Source organism: Drosophila suzukii, assembly GCF_043229965.1.
Source record: "Drosophila suzukii chromosome 2 unlocalized genomic scaffold, CBGP_Dsuzu_IsoJpt1.0 scf_2c, whole genome shotgun sequence".
NCBI lineage: Eukaryota > Metazoa > Arthropoda > Insecta > Diptera > Drosophilidae > Drosophila > Drosophila suzukii.
Genome location: NW_027255896.1, coordinates 29,100,491 through 29,119,822, shown reverse-complemented (window position 1 = coordinate 29,119,822; position 19,332 = coordinate 29,100,491). Strand labels below are relative to the sequence as shown.

Here is a 19,332-nt window from a genome sequence, read left to right as displayed (position 1 = left end):
TACAGTTTTGATGCTAGAATAAAAATTTTAACTGAAATGTATTGTTCTCATCAATACCTATCGATTGACCCAAAAAAAATTTGCCACGCCCACTGTAACGCCCATAACGCTTAAGTCTGTACACCGCCGGTAGGTGGCGCATTTTAATCTCGCTTTGCTGCTTGCATATCTCCATTTAGCTGAGTAACGGGTATCTGATAGTCGAGGTACTCGACTATAGCGTTCTTCCTTGTTTTTTACTGTGTTCCAGCTGCGTGTGTATATTTATAAATATTCTAACACAGTCCACTCTACCTACTCTTTCTAATACAGTCCACTCCAACTACTTTTCTCGACCTACAAATTCGGCTAAACTATTTCTTAAATTAAAAACAAAGTTACAAATTCCACAAATTTACTACAGCAAATCGTTTGCAATTTAGTTGAGCAGGTGACAAACAAACGCACCGACATACAAACATAAGCGAAGTCTTTCCAATTCCCGCAACGTTATTCCGCTATTCGCACCCCACATATGTACATATGTACAGTGTACATACATACGTATATCGATATTTTCGCCAGTGCACAGTGCACAGAGATCACAATAAATGTGGCTTCCAAACATACAATATTAAAGTCCGTAATTCTTTACATAAGTCCGACCATCCGATATAATAAATATTTATTGACTCTGCCTATCCGACAGTGTGACCGTATATATTTACAATCTTCATTGGTTTCTAAATTGCAATTGGATTTAAGCCCGTTTCCTTACTAAATTAAATTTATAAGTTATTTTACGTCATGGCAACATCAGTAAAATCCGCCTTAACCCGATTTATGGCCACAGTTGACTGTCTGATCCACTTTGACGCAACTGTGAACGCTCCAGGTGCTCCTACCCCAACGTTATCCGCCTGTAAAATCCGTCGCGATCACCTCAATTCCTTGTGGCAAACGGTAAAGGCAGCATACGACATATGCTCCGACTGCCTTATAGCTGCAGGCGAGAGCGCCGCAGGCACAAAATCCATACTAAAGTCCAAGTATTACCAAACGTACTCCACTTACGAAATATTTGCCGCGCAGCTGATGGAACAAATCCAAAAAGGCTCCTCCCAAATACCTCAAGCTCCAGTAACTCCGTCCCAAAATTCCACGTCTTATGGCTGTCGGCTCCCTCCTATCGACACAGAGGTTTTCTCTGGCGATTATCTTCACTGGCCGACTTTCCGGGACCTTTTTACGGCAACATACATAGACAATCCGAGTCTAACGCCCGTTGAAAAATTATTTCATTTAAATTCAAAAACAAATGGCGAAGCTTATTCCATAGTTTCGAGATCCCCACTCACCAATGATGGCTTTCGCTCAGCCTAGACTAACCTAACTGAGCGTTTCGAAAATAAGCGATTGCAGGTGAACAGTCACCTGAAAACACTTTTCAATGTGCAATCCATAGCACAGGAGTCGGGAGCAGCCTTAAGGAACTTCAACGCACTTTTCAAGGTTGCTTAACTTCCTTAAAATTTTCAAGTGTTAATATTGAGAATTGGGACCCTATCCTGGTTTATATGTGCTCGACAAAACTACCAAAGCTCACTCTCTCATTATGGGAGCAATCCATCAAAAATAAAGCCGAAATTCCTACGTGGCTTGAGCTTAATTCCTATTTGACAGAGCGCCATCGAACTCTTGGGGCCGTCGATAGCTTCCGATCTGCCAATTTCCACCACGTCCAGTCCAAAGACAGAAATCGAGGGGCAGAATTTCCAAAAATAAATTTCTTCAACACAAAGCTAGTTCCGACGCCCAAAGAATGCGATCTGTGTTCGTAGAAGAACCACCCCTTGCGTATATGTCCACGCTTCCTACAAATGACGGTAGACGATCGCCTAGCGATATTCAAAGAAAGCAGTTGTGCTCCAATTGCTTTGCAAGCAGTCATCAATTCCGGGATTGCACAAGCGCTCACAACTGTCTCACTTGCCAAGATCGGCATCACACATTGCTGCATCGAAACAGCGGTCCTACTACTCCGCCGATTCCATCCGACCCTCCAAGGCCATTATCCGCCTCAGTTCCACACATCATTTCTTCCTATTCAGCGCCAGTTTCCATACAAAAAATCCCTCCTAACAATACTCCACCCGAGTATTGGGTTCCTTACCCATCCTTGGATGGCAGACGTACTCGAGGTAGGTAGGTAGGAGGGAAATCTCCGCTGCGCTTTGGAGCGCGGAATTGAGCTTAGACTTAAGTAGTTCAATTTTGGCATTCATATCGGTTAAACCGCGGTCGCTCCCCCGCCTGTTTTACAAAGTGAACTTTTTGCGTTCTACTTTTGGGTCAAGGGGCACTTCGCTTTTCGAGTGGTTTTCTCCCCTACAGCTTAGACGCTATCCGCCGCACCAGCAGCAAACCGCCGAAGCCCAGCGCAGCAGCCCGCCGACGCGGCCAGTTCCCGCCGTCGCCTCCCACGCCATCCCACCAGCACCGACGTAACCCGCTACCCCCCGGCGTACATTTTGGTCCGTCGAGCCGGATAAGATAAGTAAAGCTTTTTCGTCTTATTAATTGCCGGTCTGCAGTCAGCCACTCGAAATATAATTCGGTTGACTTTCTGTACGATTTGTCCAAAATCCAAGTCCGATTAAATCCGACAATGGCAATTAATAAATTACTTCGCCATTTTTTTTCTTCGATTTTCCTTTTGCTAAGTGCGGCCATATTGCCATATTTTCCGACTCCTTTTTTAATTGCATTTGGCCGCTCATCCATACACACATACACATATATAAAATCGAGAAAAAAAATTCCATGCTAAGAAAAAATATTGTGCAAATATAAGCCAAGCATACAGTGAGAATTTTATTAATTTTCAGTGTTCTGCCAATTCAGGCCCCCAAAACTTTTTTTAGATTTTCTCACTGTATATCTGCAGCCGCTGAAATACTTGCACATATTTTTTCGTTTTTCAAAATACAGTCCACATACAAATAAACCGAAAACTTCCACCACATCACATACCCCGCCGGCAATAAATATTTAATAAATTTAAAACCTGCGAACATTACATTACATACGCACATATCTACGTACCTTCAAATATCTACATACATATCCATATCTACATTCACACATAATTTTAACTCCACCATCCCGTTCCGACTAATGAAAGTTTTCCGTCGGCCATCCGGTCGAAAATAATAAAATAAAAACAAGGAAGAACGCTATAGTCGAGTATCTCGACTATCAGATACCCGTTACTCAGCTTAAGGGACTAACGGGAAATGGAGATATGCAAGCAGTAAAGCGAGATTGAAATGCGCCACCTACCGGCGGTAGACAGATTTAAGCGTTATGGGCGTTAGAGTGGGCGTGGCAAGTTTTTTTGGATCAATCGATAGGTATTGACGAGACCAAACATTTCAGTTACAATTTTTTATCTAGCACACACAGCTTTGGGCGGTTTGTGGGCGTTAGAGTGGGCGTAAAGCGCTGCTGACTTGACAAACTTGCGCTGCGTAAGAAGCTCAGGAATCTGCACGCCAAATCTCAATAGCCTAGCTCTTATAGTTTCCGAGATCTCAGCGTTCATCAGGACAGACAGACAGACGGACAGGCGGGCATGGCTAGATCAACTCGGCTAGTGATTCTGATCAAGAATATATATACTTTATGGGGTCGGAAACGCTTCCTTCTTTCTGTTACATACTTTCTGACGAATCTAGTATACCCTTTTACTCTACGAGTAACGGGTATAATTACACCAACCGACGTGAAAATTTGGTTGGTCATTGTGTTTTATTTACCTCCATCAAACTTTTAAGAATTTTTCCGGTACTTGGTATTTACTCCGTAAAATTTATTTTATCCAGGGAAAATAATACCAGCACTCCACCGCTTGCATAGCATCCTCCGTCCACCAAGTTTTTCGGTATATTTTAGTATTTTTCCCTCGGAATATTAATTTAAAATAAAACAATACTGTAGTACTAAATACTCTACAAATAGCATCCTCCGGCCAAAAACTTATTGGCATATTTCGGTATTTTTCTTCATTCAGAAGCTTAAATAAAGGCGAAATAATACAATTACTCCACCGGGGACTACATATTAACACATATCTACTACACATATCGATTACATATCCCCCCAATTTATTTCAATTGCAAGAAATAACAGCACTACAAAAAAAATACCACACTTCATCCCAATTACAATATACATATACCAAAAAGGTTAAATATTATAGTACTTTTTCTCCACGGGTGATATACGAACTCCTTACTCACCGTTCCTAATCCGTAGCATTGGGTTTAATTCCGCAAAGTAAACCAGGTCGGTACTTGCTCCAATTTCTATTTCTCCGATCCACTACTTTTTTTTGTCGACACCTCGTTCCACTGTTCCAGAAGTGGGCCAGGTTTCCTATTTATACGACATAAGCAAAGGCGAGCAGATTCTGACCCAACAAAGGTCATTTTTTTAATGTCCGTTGGAAGTGATAACAACAAGTTGTCTACTCCACCTGCCGTAGTTCCAGGCATATCCGTAGATCCGCCCACACCCAAACTAACCGCTAAGTCCTCTTCGCACGTGCAAAGGTCAAAATGGCACTAACACCTTCCCAAATTGCTATAAGCTAGTTTATTGAGGTCTCAGATCGGTTGAGTGAGTTTGAATCCAGAACGAACACTCCTTCACCGATCCCTCCTACTTTGTCCATGCTAAACATCCGCCGCGAAGAAAAAAGGGCGTTATGGGACATCAAGGCAGAATACGATGAATGCACCGGGTGCATAGGAGAAGCCGGGGACAGTGCAGCTGATAGTTTGCCAATTCTCAAAGCTAAATACGGCTACTGCTATTCCATTTACGAGATATGTGGGGCTCAGATCGCGGATATGACAGCCCAGACTCCCCAAGTTCAAGCTGTTCCTACCCGGACATACATTTCCTCTGGCTGTCGGCTGCCTCCGTGCGATACCGAGGTTTTCACCGGGAATTATCTGCGGTGGCCGACCTTTAGGTATATGTTTACGGCCATTTATATAAACAATCCAAGGCTGACGTCAGTCGAAAAACTGTTTCACCTAAATGCCAAAACAAGCGGCGATGCACACACGATAGTGTCGAATCCCCCTTACTAACGATGACTTTCGCTCAGCTTGGGCTAGCCTAACAGAGCGTTTGGAAAACAAGCGGTTGTTAGTAAATAGCCAATTAAAAATACTTTTCAATGTGCAGTCCGTTAATCAGGACTCTGGGTCAGCACCGTCCAGGGTTGCCACACGGCTTTAGAAATGTCCGGTATTCAAGCCGAAAATTGGGATTGCCTCTTAGTGTACATGTGCTCCTCCAAACTTCCAAAGCTCACGCTACCCTTGTGGCAACAGTCCCTGCACAACAAGGCCGAGATTCCGAAGTGGCTGGAGCTGAACGCCTTCCTTACGGAGCGTCACCAGATCTTAGAAGCCATAGACGACGTACGGCCGGCAGGCTCGAGCCAACTTCTGCCAAAAACATCCGCCCCCACTGCAGCGCCCCGAAGAATAAATTCTTGCACCGCCATAATTGACATATGTCGCTTGGGATCGAATTTAAAAGCTCGTGCCTTGATAGATTCAGGATCAGAGGCAACTTTTATTTCTGAGCTGCTGTTCAAACTAATTAAGTTGCCTTACCAGGTAATCCGAGCCCAAGTATCAGGCTTAAGCCAGACAGTATCCGCTGAATCCAAAAAGCTCTGTCAGTTTACCATCCGTTCTCCAACCAAGCCTGGCTGCAAATAAACACCGCGGCCTATGTTCTTCCTCAATTAGCTGGAAACCTCTCATCTTGTCCAATTCCGCAACAGGTTCTACGGGATCTTCCCGAACTGCCACTAGCGGATCCAAAGTTTTACGAGAGCGCACAGATAGATATTCTGGTCGGGGCCGACGTACTGCCATCCATTCTCCTAAGCGGAACCGGGCGAACATTTGTGGCTCTCTCCTCGGTCAAGAAACCATTTTCGGGTGGATCCTAGCAGGACCCGTTCCTGCTCCGCGAATTTCCCACACGGTTGACACGACCCTGGATAGGCTTCTCACCAAATTTTGAGAGGTGGAGGATCTGCCAGTAAAAGTGACATAATCTTCCGATTTGACATGTGAGGAAAATTTTCTCCGAACGACTACGAGAGACGATACCGGCAGGTATGTCGTAAGTCTTCCGTTTCGTGATCCCGAAAACGTAAAATCCGCCCTCGGTCACTCCAGATCCTCCGCGTTGTCGCAGTTCCTAAGAAACGAGCAACGCCTAAAGAGGGACAGTCAGCTGAAAACCAAATACGACTACGTGATTCAAGAGTATCTCGACCTCCATCACATGACAGAAGTCCGTCCTACCCATAATTCTGCCAGTTATTACCTTCCGCATCATGCCGTGCTCAAGCCCGAAAGAACAATCACCAAGCTACGTGTGGTTTTCGATGCCTCCCCATCCCTTCAGAGAATGGGGTCAGTTTAAATGATATCCTTTATGCTGGCCCAGTCTTACAGTCCGAACTAACTATCCAGATCCTGAAGTGGCGATATTTCCGATACGTCAACAGTGCCGATATCGAGAAAATGTATCGGCAGATATGGGTAGATCCGAAGCATTCCCCGTTCCAGCGCATCTTATTCCGCAACAACGAGGGGCACATTCGAGATTTCGAATTACAGACGGTAATTTTTGGAGTCAATTGCGCGCCATTCCTCGCCATTCGAATCCTGCAGCAGCTGGCAACTGACGTGCAGCTCAACCATCCAAGAGCGAGAAATGTAATTCGAAATCATATGTTTGTAGACGATGTCCTTTCGGGAGCTGACTCCGCGGAGGACGCTAAGCTCATTGTTTGCGAGCTACAAAGTGCTCTAGATTTCGCGGGCTTTCCATTGAGAAAATGGGCCTCCAACAACAAAGAAATATTAGCTCATATCCAAAGCGATCATCTTCTGACAACCGACTTCCTCGAAATCGACACTGAGAGCACAGCCAAAACTCTCGGCGTACGACGGAAGGCGACGTCCGATGAGTTCTTTTTCGTCCCACCAGATTTAGCAACGGAAATCTCCCACACGAAACGCCAAGTCCTTTCCCAAATTGCCAAGCTGTTTGATCCAGCAGGCTGGCTCGCTCCATTTGTTGTGTGTGCCAAAATCTTTATGCAAGAGATTTGGCTTCAGGATCTAGGATGGGACGATAAACTATCAATTGAGCTGTGCCAAAGGTGGAACAGCTTTCTCCAGAGCTATTCGGTCCTAGACCAGGTCAGAATACCCAGAAACAGGGTGACGAAGATCACCGAGTCCAGTGAGACGGCCACAAAATGTTGGGGCGGGGTGGCTTGATCGATGAAAATAGGTGAAGCCCCAAGATCGATTGGTGCGCAAAAACTACAGGAGTATTTTGGGGCTTTTACGCGACGTGCGTAGGTGTTTATTAGTACACTTTGAAACATGAAGTGCTTAAGCCTAACTTAACTTAAGCGCTCCAGAGCAGAGCGGAGACTTAAGGGAGAGATGGCCGCACTGCCGCTCGACACTGCCTCCTGAAATTAAACGCCCTTTTGTCGTAAACATGTACAATTGAGGGCAAAGGAAACTGTAATATTGTCGGGCGCAAGTAACGAAATTGATATACATATATTAAGTGCCGTTGCGTCGGTTTAATGACTTTTGGATTTAGACAATATATCATACAGAAAGATAGTTGAAATATGGTTAAAAGAACTGGCTGTATGACCGGCAAATAATAACAATAAGTGGAACTTATCTGAAGCGGTTCGAACCACCGTTGCTGCTGGGAAATGCAGGAGAGGAAAATCCAAAGATTATGAAATCCGGTTTTGACTGAACCAAAGTGTTGGTGCGGGTTGGTTTGATTGCTGAAATAAGATGAAGCCCCAAGAATGAAGGTGCGAAAAACACGGGGTACTTTGGGGTTTTTAACGCGAAGTGCGTGGGTGTTTATTGTTACACTTGGAAAATAGAACTGCTTTAGTCTAGATTAACTTAAGCTCTCCAGAGCGGAGCTGAGGCTTAAAGGATAGATGAATTAGAAGAGTGGGGGCAGTGCGAGTGCGTGAAATGTAGACATCTGAAGAAAACAGCCGCTTGACACTGCCTTCAGAAATTAGCCGATATCAACTTTTAGTTTTTGCGACATCTTTGCAGTGATGTATGAACTGATAAGATTTTGCTTTTTTGTGTGACTCTGCAAGATGCATTAACTAAAATATTCCTCTAAATATAATAAACTGCTTACTTCGGCACTTTTGTTGAATTCTCGTGCAAAGATAGTTGCAGAAAGCGTCACACGAATTCGAAAAAATAAAAACACAGGCGGCTTTAAAGATGGAAATTGGGCCGACATATCAAACAAAAAATAGAGAAATCGCAATGTCCAAATATCGATTCACATATCGGAAGTAGCGTCAAATTTAAATTTTTAATCGATATTTAACCTTCCCAAAAGACTTATATCTACTATGAAGTATATAAGTCGGAAAGATCCCATAGATCGTAGAGGTCCCATAGGAATGATCAAAAAACTTATTTTGAAAAAATGTAAAACAAATTTAAACTTTGGTGTTTTTTGACATATTAACTTCTACTCCTGGGAATATCATTCTTTAAATATTTCAGAATATCGAATACAAATTTTTATATATCGGACAACTATATCCTATGGCACCCATAGGAATTATCTTAAGAACAAGGAAGATCGCTATAGTCGAGTACCTCGACTATCAGATACCCGTTACTCAGCTAATAGGACCCTAGGGAAATGGATATATGCAAGCAGCAACGCGAGATTGAAAACCGCCACCTATCCGTGATCTCAATATGTGATCGCGCGTTATGCGCGTTAGAGTGGACGTGGCAAACTTTTTTTTGGATCAGTCGATAGGTATTGACAAGACCAATACGTTTCAGTTAAAATTTTGTATCTAGCATGAAAATTATGGGCGCTACAGGTTTCGTCGGTGTGGGGTCGTTAGAGTGGGCGTGGCAAACGTTTTTTTTGGGTCAATCGATAGGTATTGATGAGAACAATACATTTCAGTTAAAATTTTTTTTCAAGCATTCAAAACTGTAGGAGCCACCGTTTTGGGCGGAAATCTGCATGCCTAGTCCCAGTATTGTAGCTCTTATAGTTTCCGAGATCTCAGCGTTCATCCGGACAGACAGACGGGTATACTAGATTCGTCGGAAAGTATGTAAAGGGCAGAAGGAAGAGTTTCCGACCCCATAAAGTATATATATTCTTGATTAGGATCACTAGCCGAGTCGATCTGGCCATGTCCGTCTGTCCGGATGAACGCTGAGATCCACGCCCACTCTAGCGCCATGTCGGTTACTACATACAAGTGGTAACCTTCCAGATACGGCTTGAGCTTTCGGACGCTCAGACGATTGCCAAGCATTCCTTCTCGGTCGTTGAGTAATTCTTCTCAGCGCCGTTCAGTTTCCTGGGTCTAGATTGCCCCGATGCCGTAGACGCTCGCGTCAGTTTGCAAAATTAATGGTTTGTCGAAATCCGGGCATGCCAGTACGGGGTCTTCGACGAGTCTTGCCTTCACCTCTTCGAACGCCGTCTGATGTTCCTGTGTCCACACCCACTTATTGCCTTTGCGTAGCAGATCGTTGATAGGCTTGACTATTTTTGCGAAGTCAGTTACAAACCGGCCGTACCATGATGCTACGCCCAAGTACTGTCGGAGCTCTCTTACTGTCGATGGTGGTTCTAGTTCGGCGATGGCTGCTACCTTTTCCGGTAGGACATACCTTCTTCCAGCGAGCGCCTGATCACTATGATGTCATCCTGGTAAGGAAATGCGTGCGGCGACATTTCGGGACCGATCACCCGATCCAGCACCCGTTGAAAGGTCGCAGACGTCGAATGAAGTCCGAATGGCAATACTCTCCACTAGAATAAGCCTATCCCCGGCATTGTACACGCCGTGTACTGCCTGCTGTCTGCTTTCAGTGGGATTTGCCAGTACCCATCCTTTAGGTCCAAGCTGCTGATGTACCGTTCTTCCCTCAGTTGTTCAAGAATATAATTTATTCGGGGCATCGGGTAGGCATCCTTTATCGACTTGGCGTTGATTTGTCTAAAGTTGACGCACAGTCTCCATTTGCCCGTCTTAATTTTCAACCATCACGATGGGAGAGGTGTATGGGCTTGTTGAGTGTTCTATGTGACCCATCTGGAGAAGCTCGTTTACCTTCGCATTGATCTCCCCTTCAACTTTCGGATTCTTGGGGTAATATCGCTGCTTTATTGGTTTGTCGTCTTTCATCGTGATCTGATGCTCTGCCATGTCCGATGTTCCCTTCATGCTGCTGAAACTCGATAGCTCTGCCTCCAGAAATTTCGTCGTGTCGTCATCTTCGCTTGCCCGTTGTACGACTGCCACCGATAGCTTCTTCTCGAGCCATCCCTTGTGTCGATTCCTGGCCGGTATTATCTCCTCGTGTCCAGCGGTACCGACTTGAGTTAGAAAGTTCCACCCCAACACCAATGAATCCACTACACCTGGTAGTATCAGCAGGCTAATGTTCAGTCGCTTGTTCCCGAACGCGATTTCCACCTCCAGCTGCTCATCGATTCCGTCACATCTTCCGTCTGCCAACCTAACTTGCCGTCGTATCCTCGTAATTTTCCCGAGGGCAGCCGGGTTGTCCGCCAGTTCTTTGCTTATAAAGCTTGCTGTTGCCACGGTGTCGGTTGTGGCCTTGTATGTGCCCCCACCAATCGTCACCGCTGCGGACAACTGCTGCTCCTCCTCGATCAGCTTTCCCGTTAGTTTGGAGAGGTAGCATCTTGCGACCCCCGCTCGCCTCTCTGCGGCTGAGATCGCTGGGCATTTCCCGCCTGCTGGCAGTATTCGACGCTCCTGACTCCTACTCTCCCGCACACCCAGCAGAACAACAGGCGTTGTTGACGACATCCCCGCGCCCAGTGTCCATGACCGCCGCACTTTCGGCAGGCCTCCTGGGGGTCTGTGATGTGTGTCGTTTCACGAGGCCTTTGTGTTGTAATTGGTGGCCTCCAAACAGTGTTTGCCGGCTGCATCTGTTGCTGTTGTGGTGGTGTTGGCTGCTGCCGTGGGAGTCGGTTAGGTGGCGACCATTGGTCGTTTCCTCGTGTCTCCTGGGTTCCTGTCTCTTCGCATCTTCTGCATGTTACCTGCGTTGGTGATGCCGACTTGGTCTTCCAGAATTTGTTTTCTTGCGCGAAAGCTTCCCGCTCCTTTTCGAGTTCTTCATACTCATCTGCTTATATCATCAGCGTGTCCAGGTCCGACACTTTGTACGCCCTTAGGAAGATCCGTAGACTTGGGGGGCAGTTTTCCTTGATGATCCTTAGGAGATCTTTCGCGGAATAATTAAGTGGCCTCACCACCGTCTGCATGCCGATCACGTAGTCTTTGAACGACTCGCTGAAGCCCTGCTTCCGTTGCCAGACCTGATTCGCCAGCCTGGTGAAGAATTCTCCCGGCAGAAAGTATGTGTGGAGACTATCTATGAACTCCGCCCAGGTTTTCCATTGTTTTTTGTTGGCGATAAACAACTTCAGAGCCCTTCCCTTAAGCAATTCAGGCATCGCTCGGGGAATGATGTCTAATTCCAAGCCGTATGTGTTGGCGGACCATTCCACCTGTTCCAGGAACTCGAACGGGTTTTCCGCCCCGTCGAACCTGAACGACTATTCGCGGACCTGTAGCGATCCTTGCATAGTCGGACTGACTGGGTTTCGAGATCAGCGCTGTTATTTTCCTGTCTTGGCTTGATTCCTTCCTGCTTGCCTCTTTTGTAGGCTAAGTTGTCCCCTTCGGCGTTCGTTAACGTGATGTTCGGGCCGCCTTTGTCGTGGTATGTAGCTTCCAACTCGTCCCAGATGTCAACGAGTTGTGTGTCATTATCCGTTTCTGAGTAATACTCTGATAATGCCTTTCTCATATCTTCTAATCTGCCGTCTAGGGTGACGTTAAGCCTCTGTGCGACATTGGCGAAGTCCTCCTTTTTAAGCCGGTAAATCCACTTCTTTCCCATTCTGTTTAAGTTGCTTTCACTGCTGTGACAATCACGTCGGGCGAAAGATGTAACGAACTGATTTTTCTGGTCTGCTCGCTACGAGATTCGTGCGGCTAGTTTAGTAGATTGTGTGTTCGTCCCACCAAATTTATATAAACGTGAGCGCGCAGTAGCTCAGTGAGAAAGTACAGAGTTCACGGGTTAGTAGTGGGTTTGTTGCGGGCATATTATTACAAATGTCTTGTTAGCTTAGTTGGCCTTGACTCGTCACTTTTGACCTTCGGTCCTGGTTGTCTCGACGACCTCTCGCCTCGTTGACTCGGTGCTCCAGTCCTGTAGCTCCCTGAAGCTCCTTGCAGCTCCCTGAAGATGCTCGCTCGCTGGTCGCCCCTCACGCGTTGACTTGGTGACTGCTGGTGACGACTCAGACTCGCGAGGGGGGTCAGCCGTACGGGCTTAGGGAAGCGTCACCGTTCTCAGACTAGGGTGAACAGAAGCTGCGCTCTCCAGGATCACTCCTTTCGACACACCACCGCCTGTCCCTTGCTCTGTCCCGGATGGTCCCACTGGGGTTTCTGCTCAGCCCGCGCTGACAGTCAAGGCGGAACGCCAGGAAGCTGCCTCGCGCCTTACTTTGCTTCTACGCCTAGTGTAAACGAACGTTCCACCCTAGCCTCACCCTTTTGCGTGTTGTCCGGGACGTTTCCGCGTGGCTCTCTCTGTGATGCGCGGCTGTCGTTATGTGGTGGCTGGCGTGCTGCTGACGCTATCTTGCGCACTGCTCCTGGTGGTGCTGGCTGCGCGGCTGGACGTAGCGTGGCTTTTGGTGGTCGGGGTTCGGGCGTACGCCGCTCCGGGACCTCGCAAGTCGAAACCGTAGGGCTCTCCTGGACAACTCCACTCGAGACCGTACCGATCGACCGCTCTCCCTTCTGGCTTGTTGTACTTGGGATTCGGACACGCCGCTCCGGGACCCTGCAATTCGAAACCGTAGGGATCTTCCGGACAACTCCACTCGAGACCGTACCGATCGACCGCTCTCCCTTCTGGCTTGTTATACTCGTTATCCTCCAGGCGTAACGCCAGGACTTTGTTGATAGGGTTAAACCGACCGCCTTGACCCTTCACGTACCGATGTTCTGCCCAATGCTGCCGTCCCGCTGATTCCCGCGATGATTGTGGCACGCCTGTGTGTCGCTCTACCGCCGAGATGTGGCGCTTCTTCTCCCGGTCCAAGGATCACGGGAGAGTCCAAGGTACGGTGGAGTCCCGTTATCTCCACATGGCACCCTTGCTCTGCCCGGCAAGTCTCCACTCTCCCCTTATCCGCTCCGTGGTCTCCAAACTCTCTGGATCTCCATCCTTGGTCTCAAAACTCTCTCGATCTCCATCCTTAGTCTCCAAACTCTCTCGCTCTCCATGCTTCAAAAATCCTACTGGAGGACTTATATGTCGATGATGTTCTTACCGGGTCAAACAATGAGGATGAACTACGTCGAAACCGAGACGAGTTGATTCAGCTGATGTCAAGCGCAAATCTTGAGCTCGGGAAATGGGTACCAAATACCTCATTCATACAAAAGGATGATACCAACGCACAATCGTCGCCAGTTAAGGTTCTCGGACTATACTGGGATCCTGGAAAAGACATTCTGGCGTACAACATTGGTCTAACGGCAAATCCTGACTACACAAAGAGACAAGTCTTGTCCGACGTTTCCAGGATATTTGATCCTCTCGGACTCTTGGCACCCATTGTAATCAAATTTAAGATTATTTTCCAAAAACTCTGGCTCTTAAACTTGGATTGCGATGACCCGCTTCCAACCAAACTAGCGGACACCTGGCTGAAGTGGAGAGCAGACCTAGACACTCTACAAAAATTCCAATTGACACGCTTCGTTGCAAACGACGCAGACAATATCGAACTTCACGGATTTTCGGATGCCTCAACCAAGGCGTATGCTGCTGTGGTGTACAGCAGAGTTACAAATGACGACGGATCCATCTCGGTGTCCCTTGTGGCTGCGAAGACAAGGGTGGCGCCACTGAAACAACAATCTTTGCCACGCCTGGAGCTTTGCGCAGCGCTTCTTCTAAGCCAACTCATTCGTTCGATCTCCTCTGGATTACGCCACAAGAACATAACTGTTTTTGCCTGGTCCGACTCTTCAATAGTGCTCTTCTGGTTATCCTACGCACCAGCCCAACTAAAAACTTTTGTTGGAAACAGAACCTCGGAAATCCTTGACACTCTTCCTAGGAAGGCCTGGCGGCATGTAGACTGCAAATCAAACCCAGCTGACTGCGCTTCCAGGGGTTTGATGGCTGCTGACCTCATCGACTTCCATTTGTGGTGGAATGGACCTTTGTGGCTTCGGGACCAGGATCAATACCTGGTAAAGTTGAGCGATTCACGTTTTGGTTTATTTCTTTCAGACAAACGCATTTAAGGAGAAGTCAAGTCCAACTGTTTGGCTTCAGTGGCTGTTGCAACTCAGGTTCATCCACTAGATGAGGTGATCGCACGAGTTTCTTCTTGGTTCAAGCTCGTTCACATTGTCGCCTATGTGAAGCGATTCATTCAACGCACACAAAACCCGTCCTGCGATAGGGCCTCAAGAGCTCTTACATTTGAAGAGATTAAGGCAGCAAGGATCATTTGTTTAAAACACGCGCAGCACTGTTTCCACGAGGACTATCAATTGCTCCTTGCCAAGAAACCCCTAAGGAACCGATCGCAGCTGGTCAAACTTGCACCAATGATAGACGAAAACGATTTGCTGAGGGTAGGCGGAAGACTGCACCAATCGCAGTTGTCACGAGAGGCAAAACACCCAGTTTTGCTGGAACACGAGCACCGAGTAAATCTTCACCCTGGCGTTTCTTCCCTGTTTGTAATCGTTCGTCAGAGATACTGGATACTTGGAGCACGTAATCTCATTCCCAGAATAACACACGACTGTTTATCCTGCTTTCGTCAACGCCACCACACCGCCCAACAACAAATGGCTGATTTACCCAGCGTGCGTGTCACTCAAGCCCTTCCATTTGTCAACACTGGTTGCGACTATGCAGGTCCAATCTTTCTGAAGGATGCCAAAGTTCGGAAGCCACGTATCAGCAAGGGTTACATTTGCCTGTTCGTCTGCATGGTCACCTCGGCCATAAACCTGGAACTTGTCACAGACCTGACAACAGAAACCTTCTTGGCTGCCTTGCGGCGCTTCATAGCCCTACGTGGCAAGTGTAGCAAGATCTACAGCGACAACGGAACCAACTTTATTGGAGCTAAAAGAGCCCTCAACGAAATGCAAGAATTGCTTTCATCACAACGACACAAGGAAACCGTCACTTCCACTTTGGCGGATGAAGGAATTCAGTGGGTACTCATTCCGCCCAGAGCTCCTCATTGGGGAGGGAAATGGGAGTCGGCAGTTCAACGTTCGAACAAATGCGCACCTTGCTTGCTCAAATCAGCGCAGTGATAAATTCACGCCCCTTATGCTACACATCGGATACCGAAGACAACTACTTATCACTCGCCCACTTCTTAATTGGGCGACCGTTAACCACCGTGCCAGATCCAGACTTAAGCCACATCCCTGTGGGTCGATTAGGATATTGGCAAAGCATCCAGGCTATGCTTCAAGGATTCTGGAAACAATGACATCAGGAGTATCTGACTACTCTGCAACAACGTCCGAAATGGACCACTTCAACACCCAACCTCTCGATCGGTGATGTACTTCTCGTTAAGGAGTCCAATACGCCACCAGCATCGTGGCACATCGCACGGGTTATGGAAACCTATCCAGGGAAGGACAACCTCGTTCGAGCAGTCAAATTGAAGACCTCAACAGGAGAGATGACCAGGCCAATCACGAAGATTGCCGTTTTGCCCAGTTCAGAAACTGTGTTTCAGTTGCTGTCTTTAATAAACTCTCATATTTAGGCACATAATGCCATCTCTATCCTATGTAACAGAATACCGCATACACATATAAGTGACGTATACGCAAATATCCTGGATACCAAACCCAACATACAACCTGTATATCCCGAGATACCCATTATTCCAATTGTCAATAACATAAGTCCAGAGCCTACTATCGCAGTTATTCAAATCAATCCGACATAAACATTTAACCCCTCAGACACAAATCTTTCCCACGCCTTCAATCGGCAGCACCAGAATTATAAACACCTCTCACGCCTTTATCGACGACGGTAGACATAAACAATATTCAAACATTTAAACAAAGGGTCCAGCCTGAGAACCCATTCGTCAGCATAAAAGCTTTGGCCAATCCAAATTAATTAAACAAAAGATGCAGCCTAGAAACCGTTTCATCGGGCCACAGATTTGACCAATCAAAATTCTCAATCAAAGTCCACTTTCGCTGCTCGCGTCGCTGTCACCGCTAAAAGCCATAGTTATAAGAATAATGCATTTTGTAAAATCAGTTTAAGATTGGGGATCTAACTTGAAAGAACTTTACCAATAAAAACTCCGCTGTACATTAAAATAAAAATCGCTTTTTTTTTAATATATCCCGAAGCAAAAAACATAATTGGCGCAGTCGGTAGGATACAAGTAATATCCTCGCGAGTGACTACCTAAAAAGGACTTAAAAAAATCACTTCGCGAAAATTAAAACATTATTTGTATCCGCAAAACGAACTTACCAACATTAGTTAAATCACGAATGAGGATTTCTAGTGTCTAACACAGCGATAATAAATCTAATTAATTTCGCCTAAAAAAAAATAAAACCATTAAAAAATGGAATTGCCATCAACATCAGCAGCAGCAGCAGCCGTGGCCGCAGCAGTAAAAACCTCACAAGCCCTCTCAGATGTATCCATGAATCATTTCCTTCTGCAACTAAAACAGATAAATAAATTCAACGGAGACCCACTATATTTGGCTCTCTTTATAAAAGAAGTCGATGAATTAGTCTACCATTACCCTACAACATCAGAAGGCCAAAATCAAATTATCCAAGCAGCCATCAGGAACCTCCTAGTTGGACAAGCCAGATCACTCTTGATGAGAAACATTAGCTGAAGTGATTCGTGAAAAATTACCAGTCAAAACTTTTATTACATTAAGTAAATTTGATATTTCGTCTCCTCTTAAATTAAAACAAGCTGCCCAAACTGTAGGAATCTTTGAAGATAAATCCATAAACAATCGTTCTTATATGTTCAAAAACTCTCAGGAAGATGATGAATTTCAGGATTTTAAAACATCAAAATCATACTCAAATGCAAAACCCAACTATCATTCAGATAATAACCAAGGGGGTAGATTCCAAAATAACAATTATCAAAACAAATATAACAACAACCAGCAGAGACAGAATAGATTCGACTCTAATAGAAATTGGGGTAACAACAATAATTCTAATAATAATAGATCAGGAAATAATTACTATCCTAAAACTTTTCAAAACAATCAAGGACAGGGTAACCAAAGTACTCAGAGTACCAATGTTCCCCAAAAACGTCCACGAGTTTCAGATTCAGATCAACAACGTAAGTCTGAGCCAATGGACACATTTGAAAATTTTCAGACAACAGCCTCGGACGAAACACCACAGCCATAAAAATTAAAATTGATAATAAACCATGCCTCTGTCTTATCGATACAGGATCAAGCATAAATTTAATTAACGAAAACTTCTTTAACTACCCAATTAAAAATAATTCTACTAAAATTTAAACAATTGGTGAATCTGTAACTTTGAATAAATATATTCAGTTTAGTATTCCTTAATTATTTTCATCTAAGCAAACATTTTTTATAAAAAACTTTTCAAAACATTATGACATTCTTATAGGAAGACAAGTTCTGAAAGAATCGTCAGCAAAAATTGATTTTATGAAAAACACCATTGAATTATATAATTATGAATTCCCTATGGTAAATATAACGGAAAAATGTAATCAAACTGCTTCAAATGTAGTAGATGATGAAGAATATAATTATGCCTTACAAACGGACTTATCTGACAATAATATTAAAGACGATCACTTAAATAATGAAGAAAAAACTGAACTTCATTATTTAATGTCAAAATATTTTGATATTCAGTATCATGAAGGTGAAAATTTGACTTTCACGAACGAAATCAAACACGTTATAAAACAAAACATGAAGAACCGATTTATAGGAGACCATATAGTTATCCTTACATTTACGATACAGAAGTAGAAAAACAAATTGAAGAAATGATAAGACAAGGTATAATCAGAAAATCCAAATCTCCTTATTGCAGTCCAATTGTAATGGTACCCAAGAAATGGGATGCATCGGGCATACCCAAATTTCGTATGGCTATTGATTACAGAGGACTGAATGAAATAACTATCAATGATAAATTCCCTATTCCGAACATGGACGAAATATTAGACAAGTTAGGGAAATGTCAATACTTTACAACATTAGATCTTGCTAAAGGGTTCCATCAAATTGAAATGGACCCGGACTCTATTCAAAAAACTGCATTCTCCACTAAGAAGGGTCACTATGAATATACTAGAATGCCCTTCGGCCTTAAAAATGCACCCGCCACATTTCAGCGTTGTATGAATAATATATTACACGACATAATAGGTACCCATTGTCTAGTATATTTAGACGACATTGTTATATTTTCAACCTCTTTACAAGAGCATATTCAATCTTTAAAAAAAGTATTCGAACGTCTTCGCAGATCGAATCTCAAACTACAATTAGATAAATGTGAGTTTATGAAACGAGAAACTGAATTTTTAGGTCACATAATTTCAACTGAAGGAATCAGAGCAAATCCAAATAAAATTCAAGCTATTCAAGGTTTTAAAATTTTAAACTCTGCGAAACAAATAAAATCATTTTTAGGCCTTTGTGGTTTTTATCGTAAATTTATAAAAGATTTCGCAAAAATTGACAAACCAATGACACTCTGCTTAAAGAAAGGAGCAAAAATAAATATAAACGATCCTAGTTACAATGAAGCGTTTGAAAAATTAAAAACTTTAATAAGTAACGATCCAATTCTCATATGTACAGATTTTGAAAAGAAGTTTGATCTAACTACAGATGCAAGCAATTATGCATTAGGTGCTGTACTATCCCAAGAAGGGAAACCCATTTGTTTTGCCAGTAGAACTTTAAATGAACATGAGTTAAATTATGCAGCTATTGAAAAAGAATTATTAGCTATCGTATGGGCGACTAAGTATTTCCGCCCCTATCTCTTTGGAAGAAGTTTTAAAATATGTT

General features: G+C 44.5%; 1 protein-coding gene across 1 annotated transcript; it reads left to right on the top strand.

Annotated features, from left to right (window-relative positions):
* The first annotated feature begins 13,582 nt into the window (after window positions 1–13,582).
* On the top strand, window positions 13,583–16,014 carry LOC139354386 (uncharacterized). The gene is made up of 3 exons (XM_070998614.1): window positions 13,583–14,458; window positions 14,561–15,445; window positions 15,736–16,014. The coding sequence occupies exons 1-3, from the start codon at window positions 13,583–13,585 to the stop codon at window positions 16,012–16,014; spliced, it is 2,040 nt and encodes a 679-aa protein (XP_070854715.1).
* The last annotated feature ends 3,318 nt before the right edge of the window (window positions 16,015–19,332 follow it).

Coding starts and splice junctions, on each gene's coding strand:
- LOC139354386 (XM_070998614.1), top strand. CDS start 13,583: ATGTCAAGCGCAAATCTTGAGCTCGGGAAATGGGTACCAAATACCTCA. Junction 14,459..14,560: donor GGGACCAGGATCAATACCTG/GTAAAGTTGAGC, acceptor GTTGCAACTCAG/GTTCATCCACTAGATGAGGT. Junction 15,446..15,735: donor CGGATGAAGGAATTCAGTGG/GTACTCATTCCG, acceptor CAATGACATCAG/GAGTATCTGACTACTCTGCA.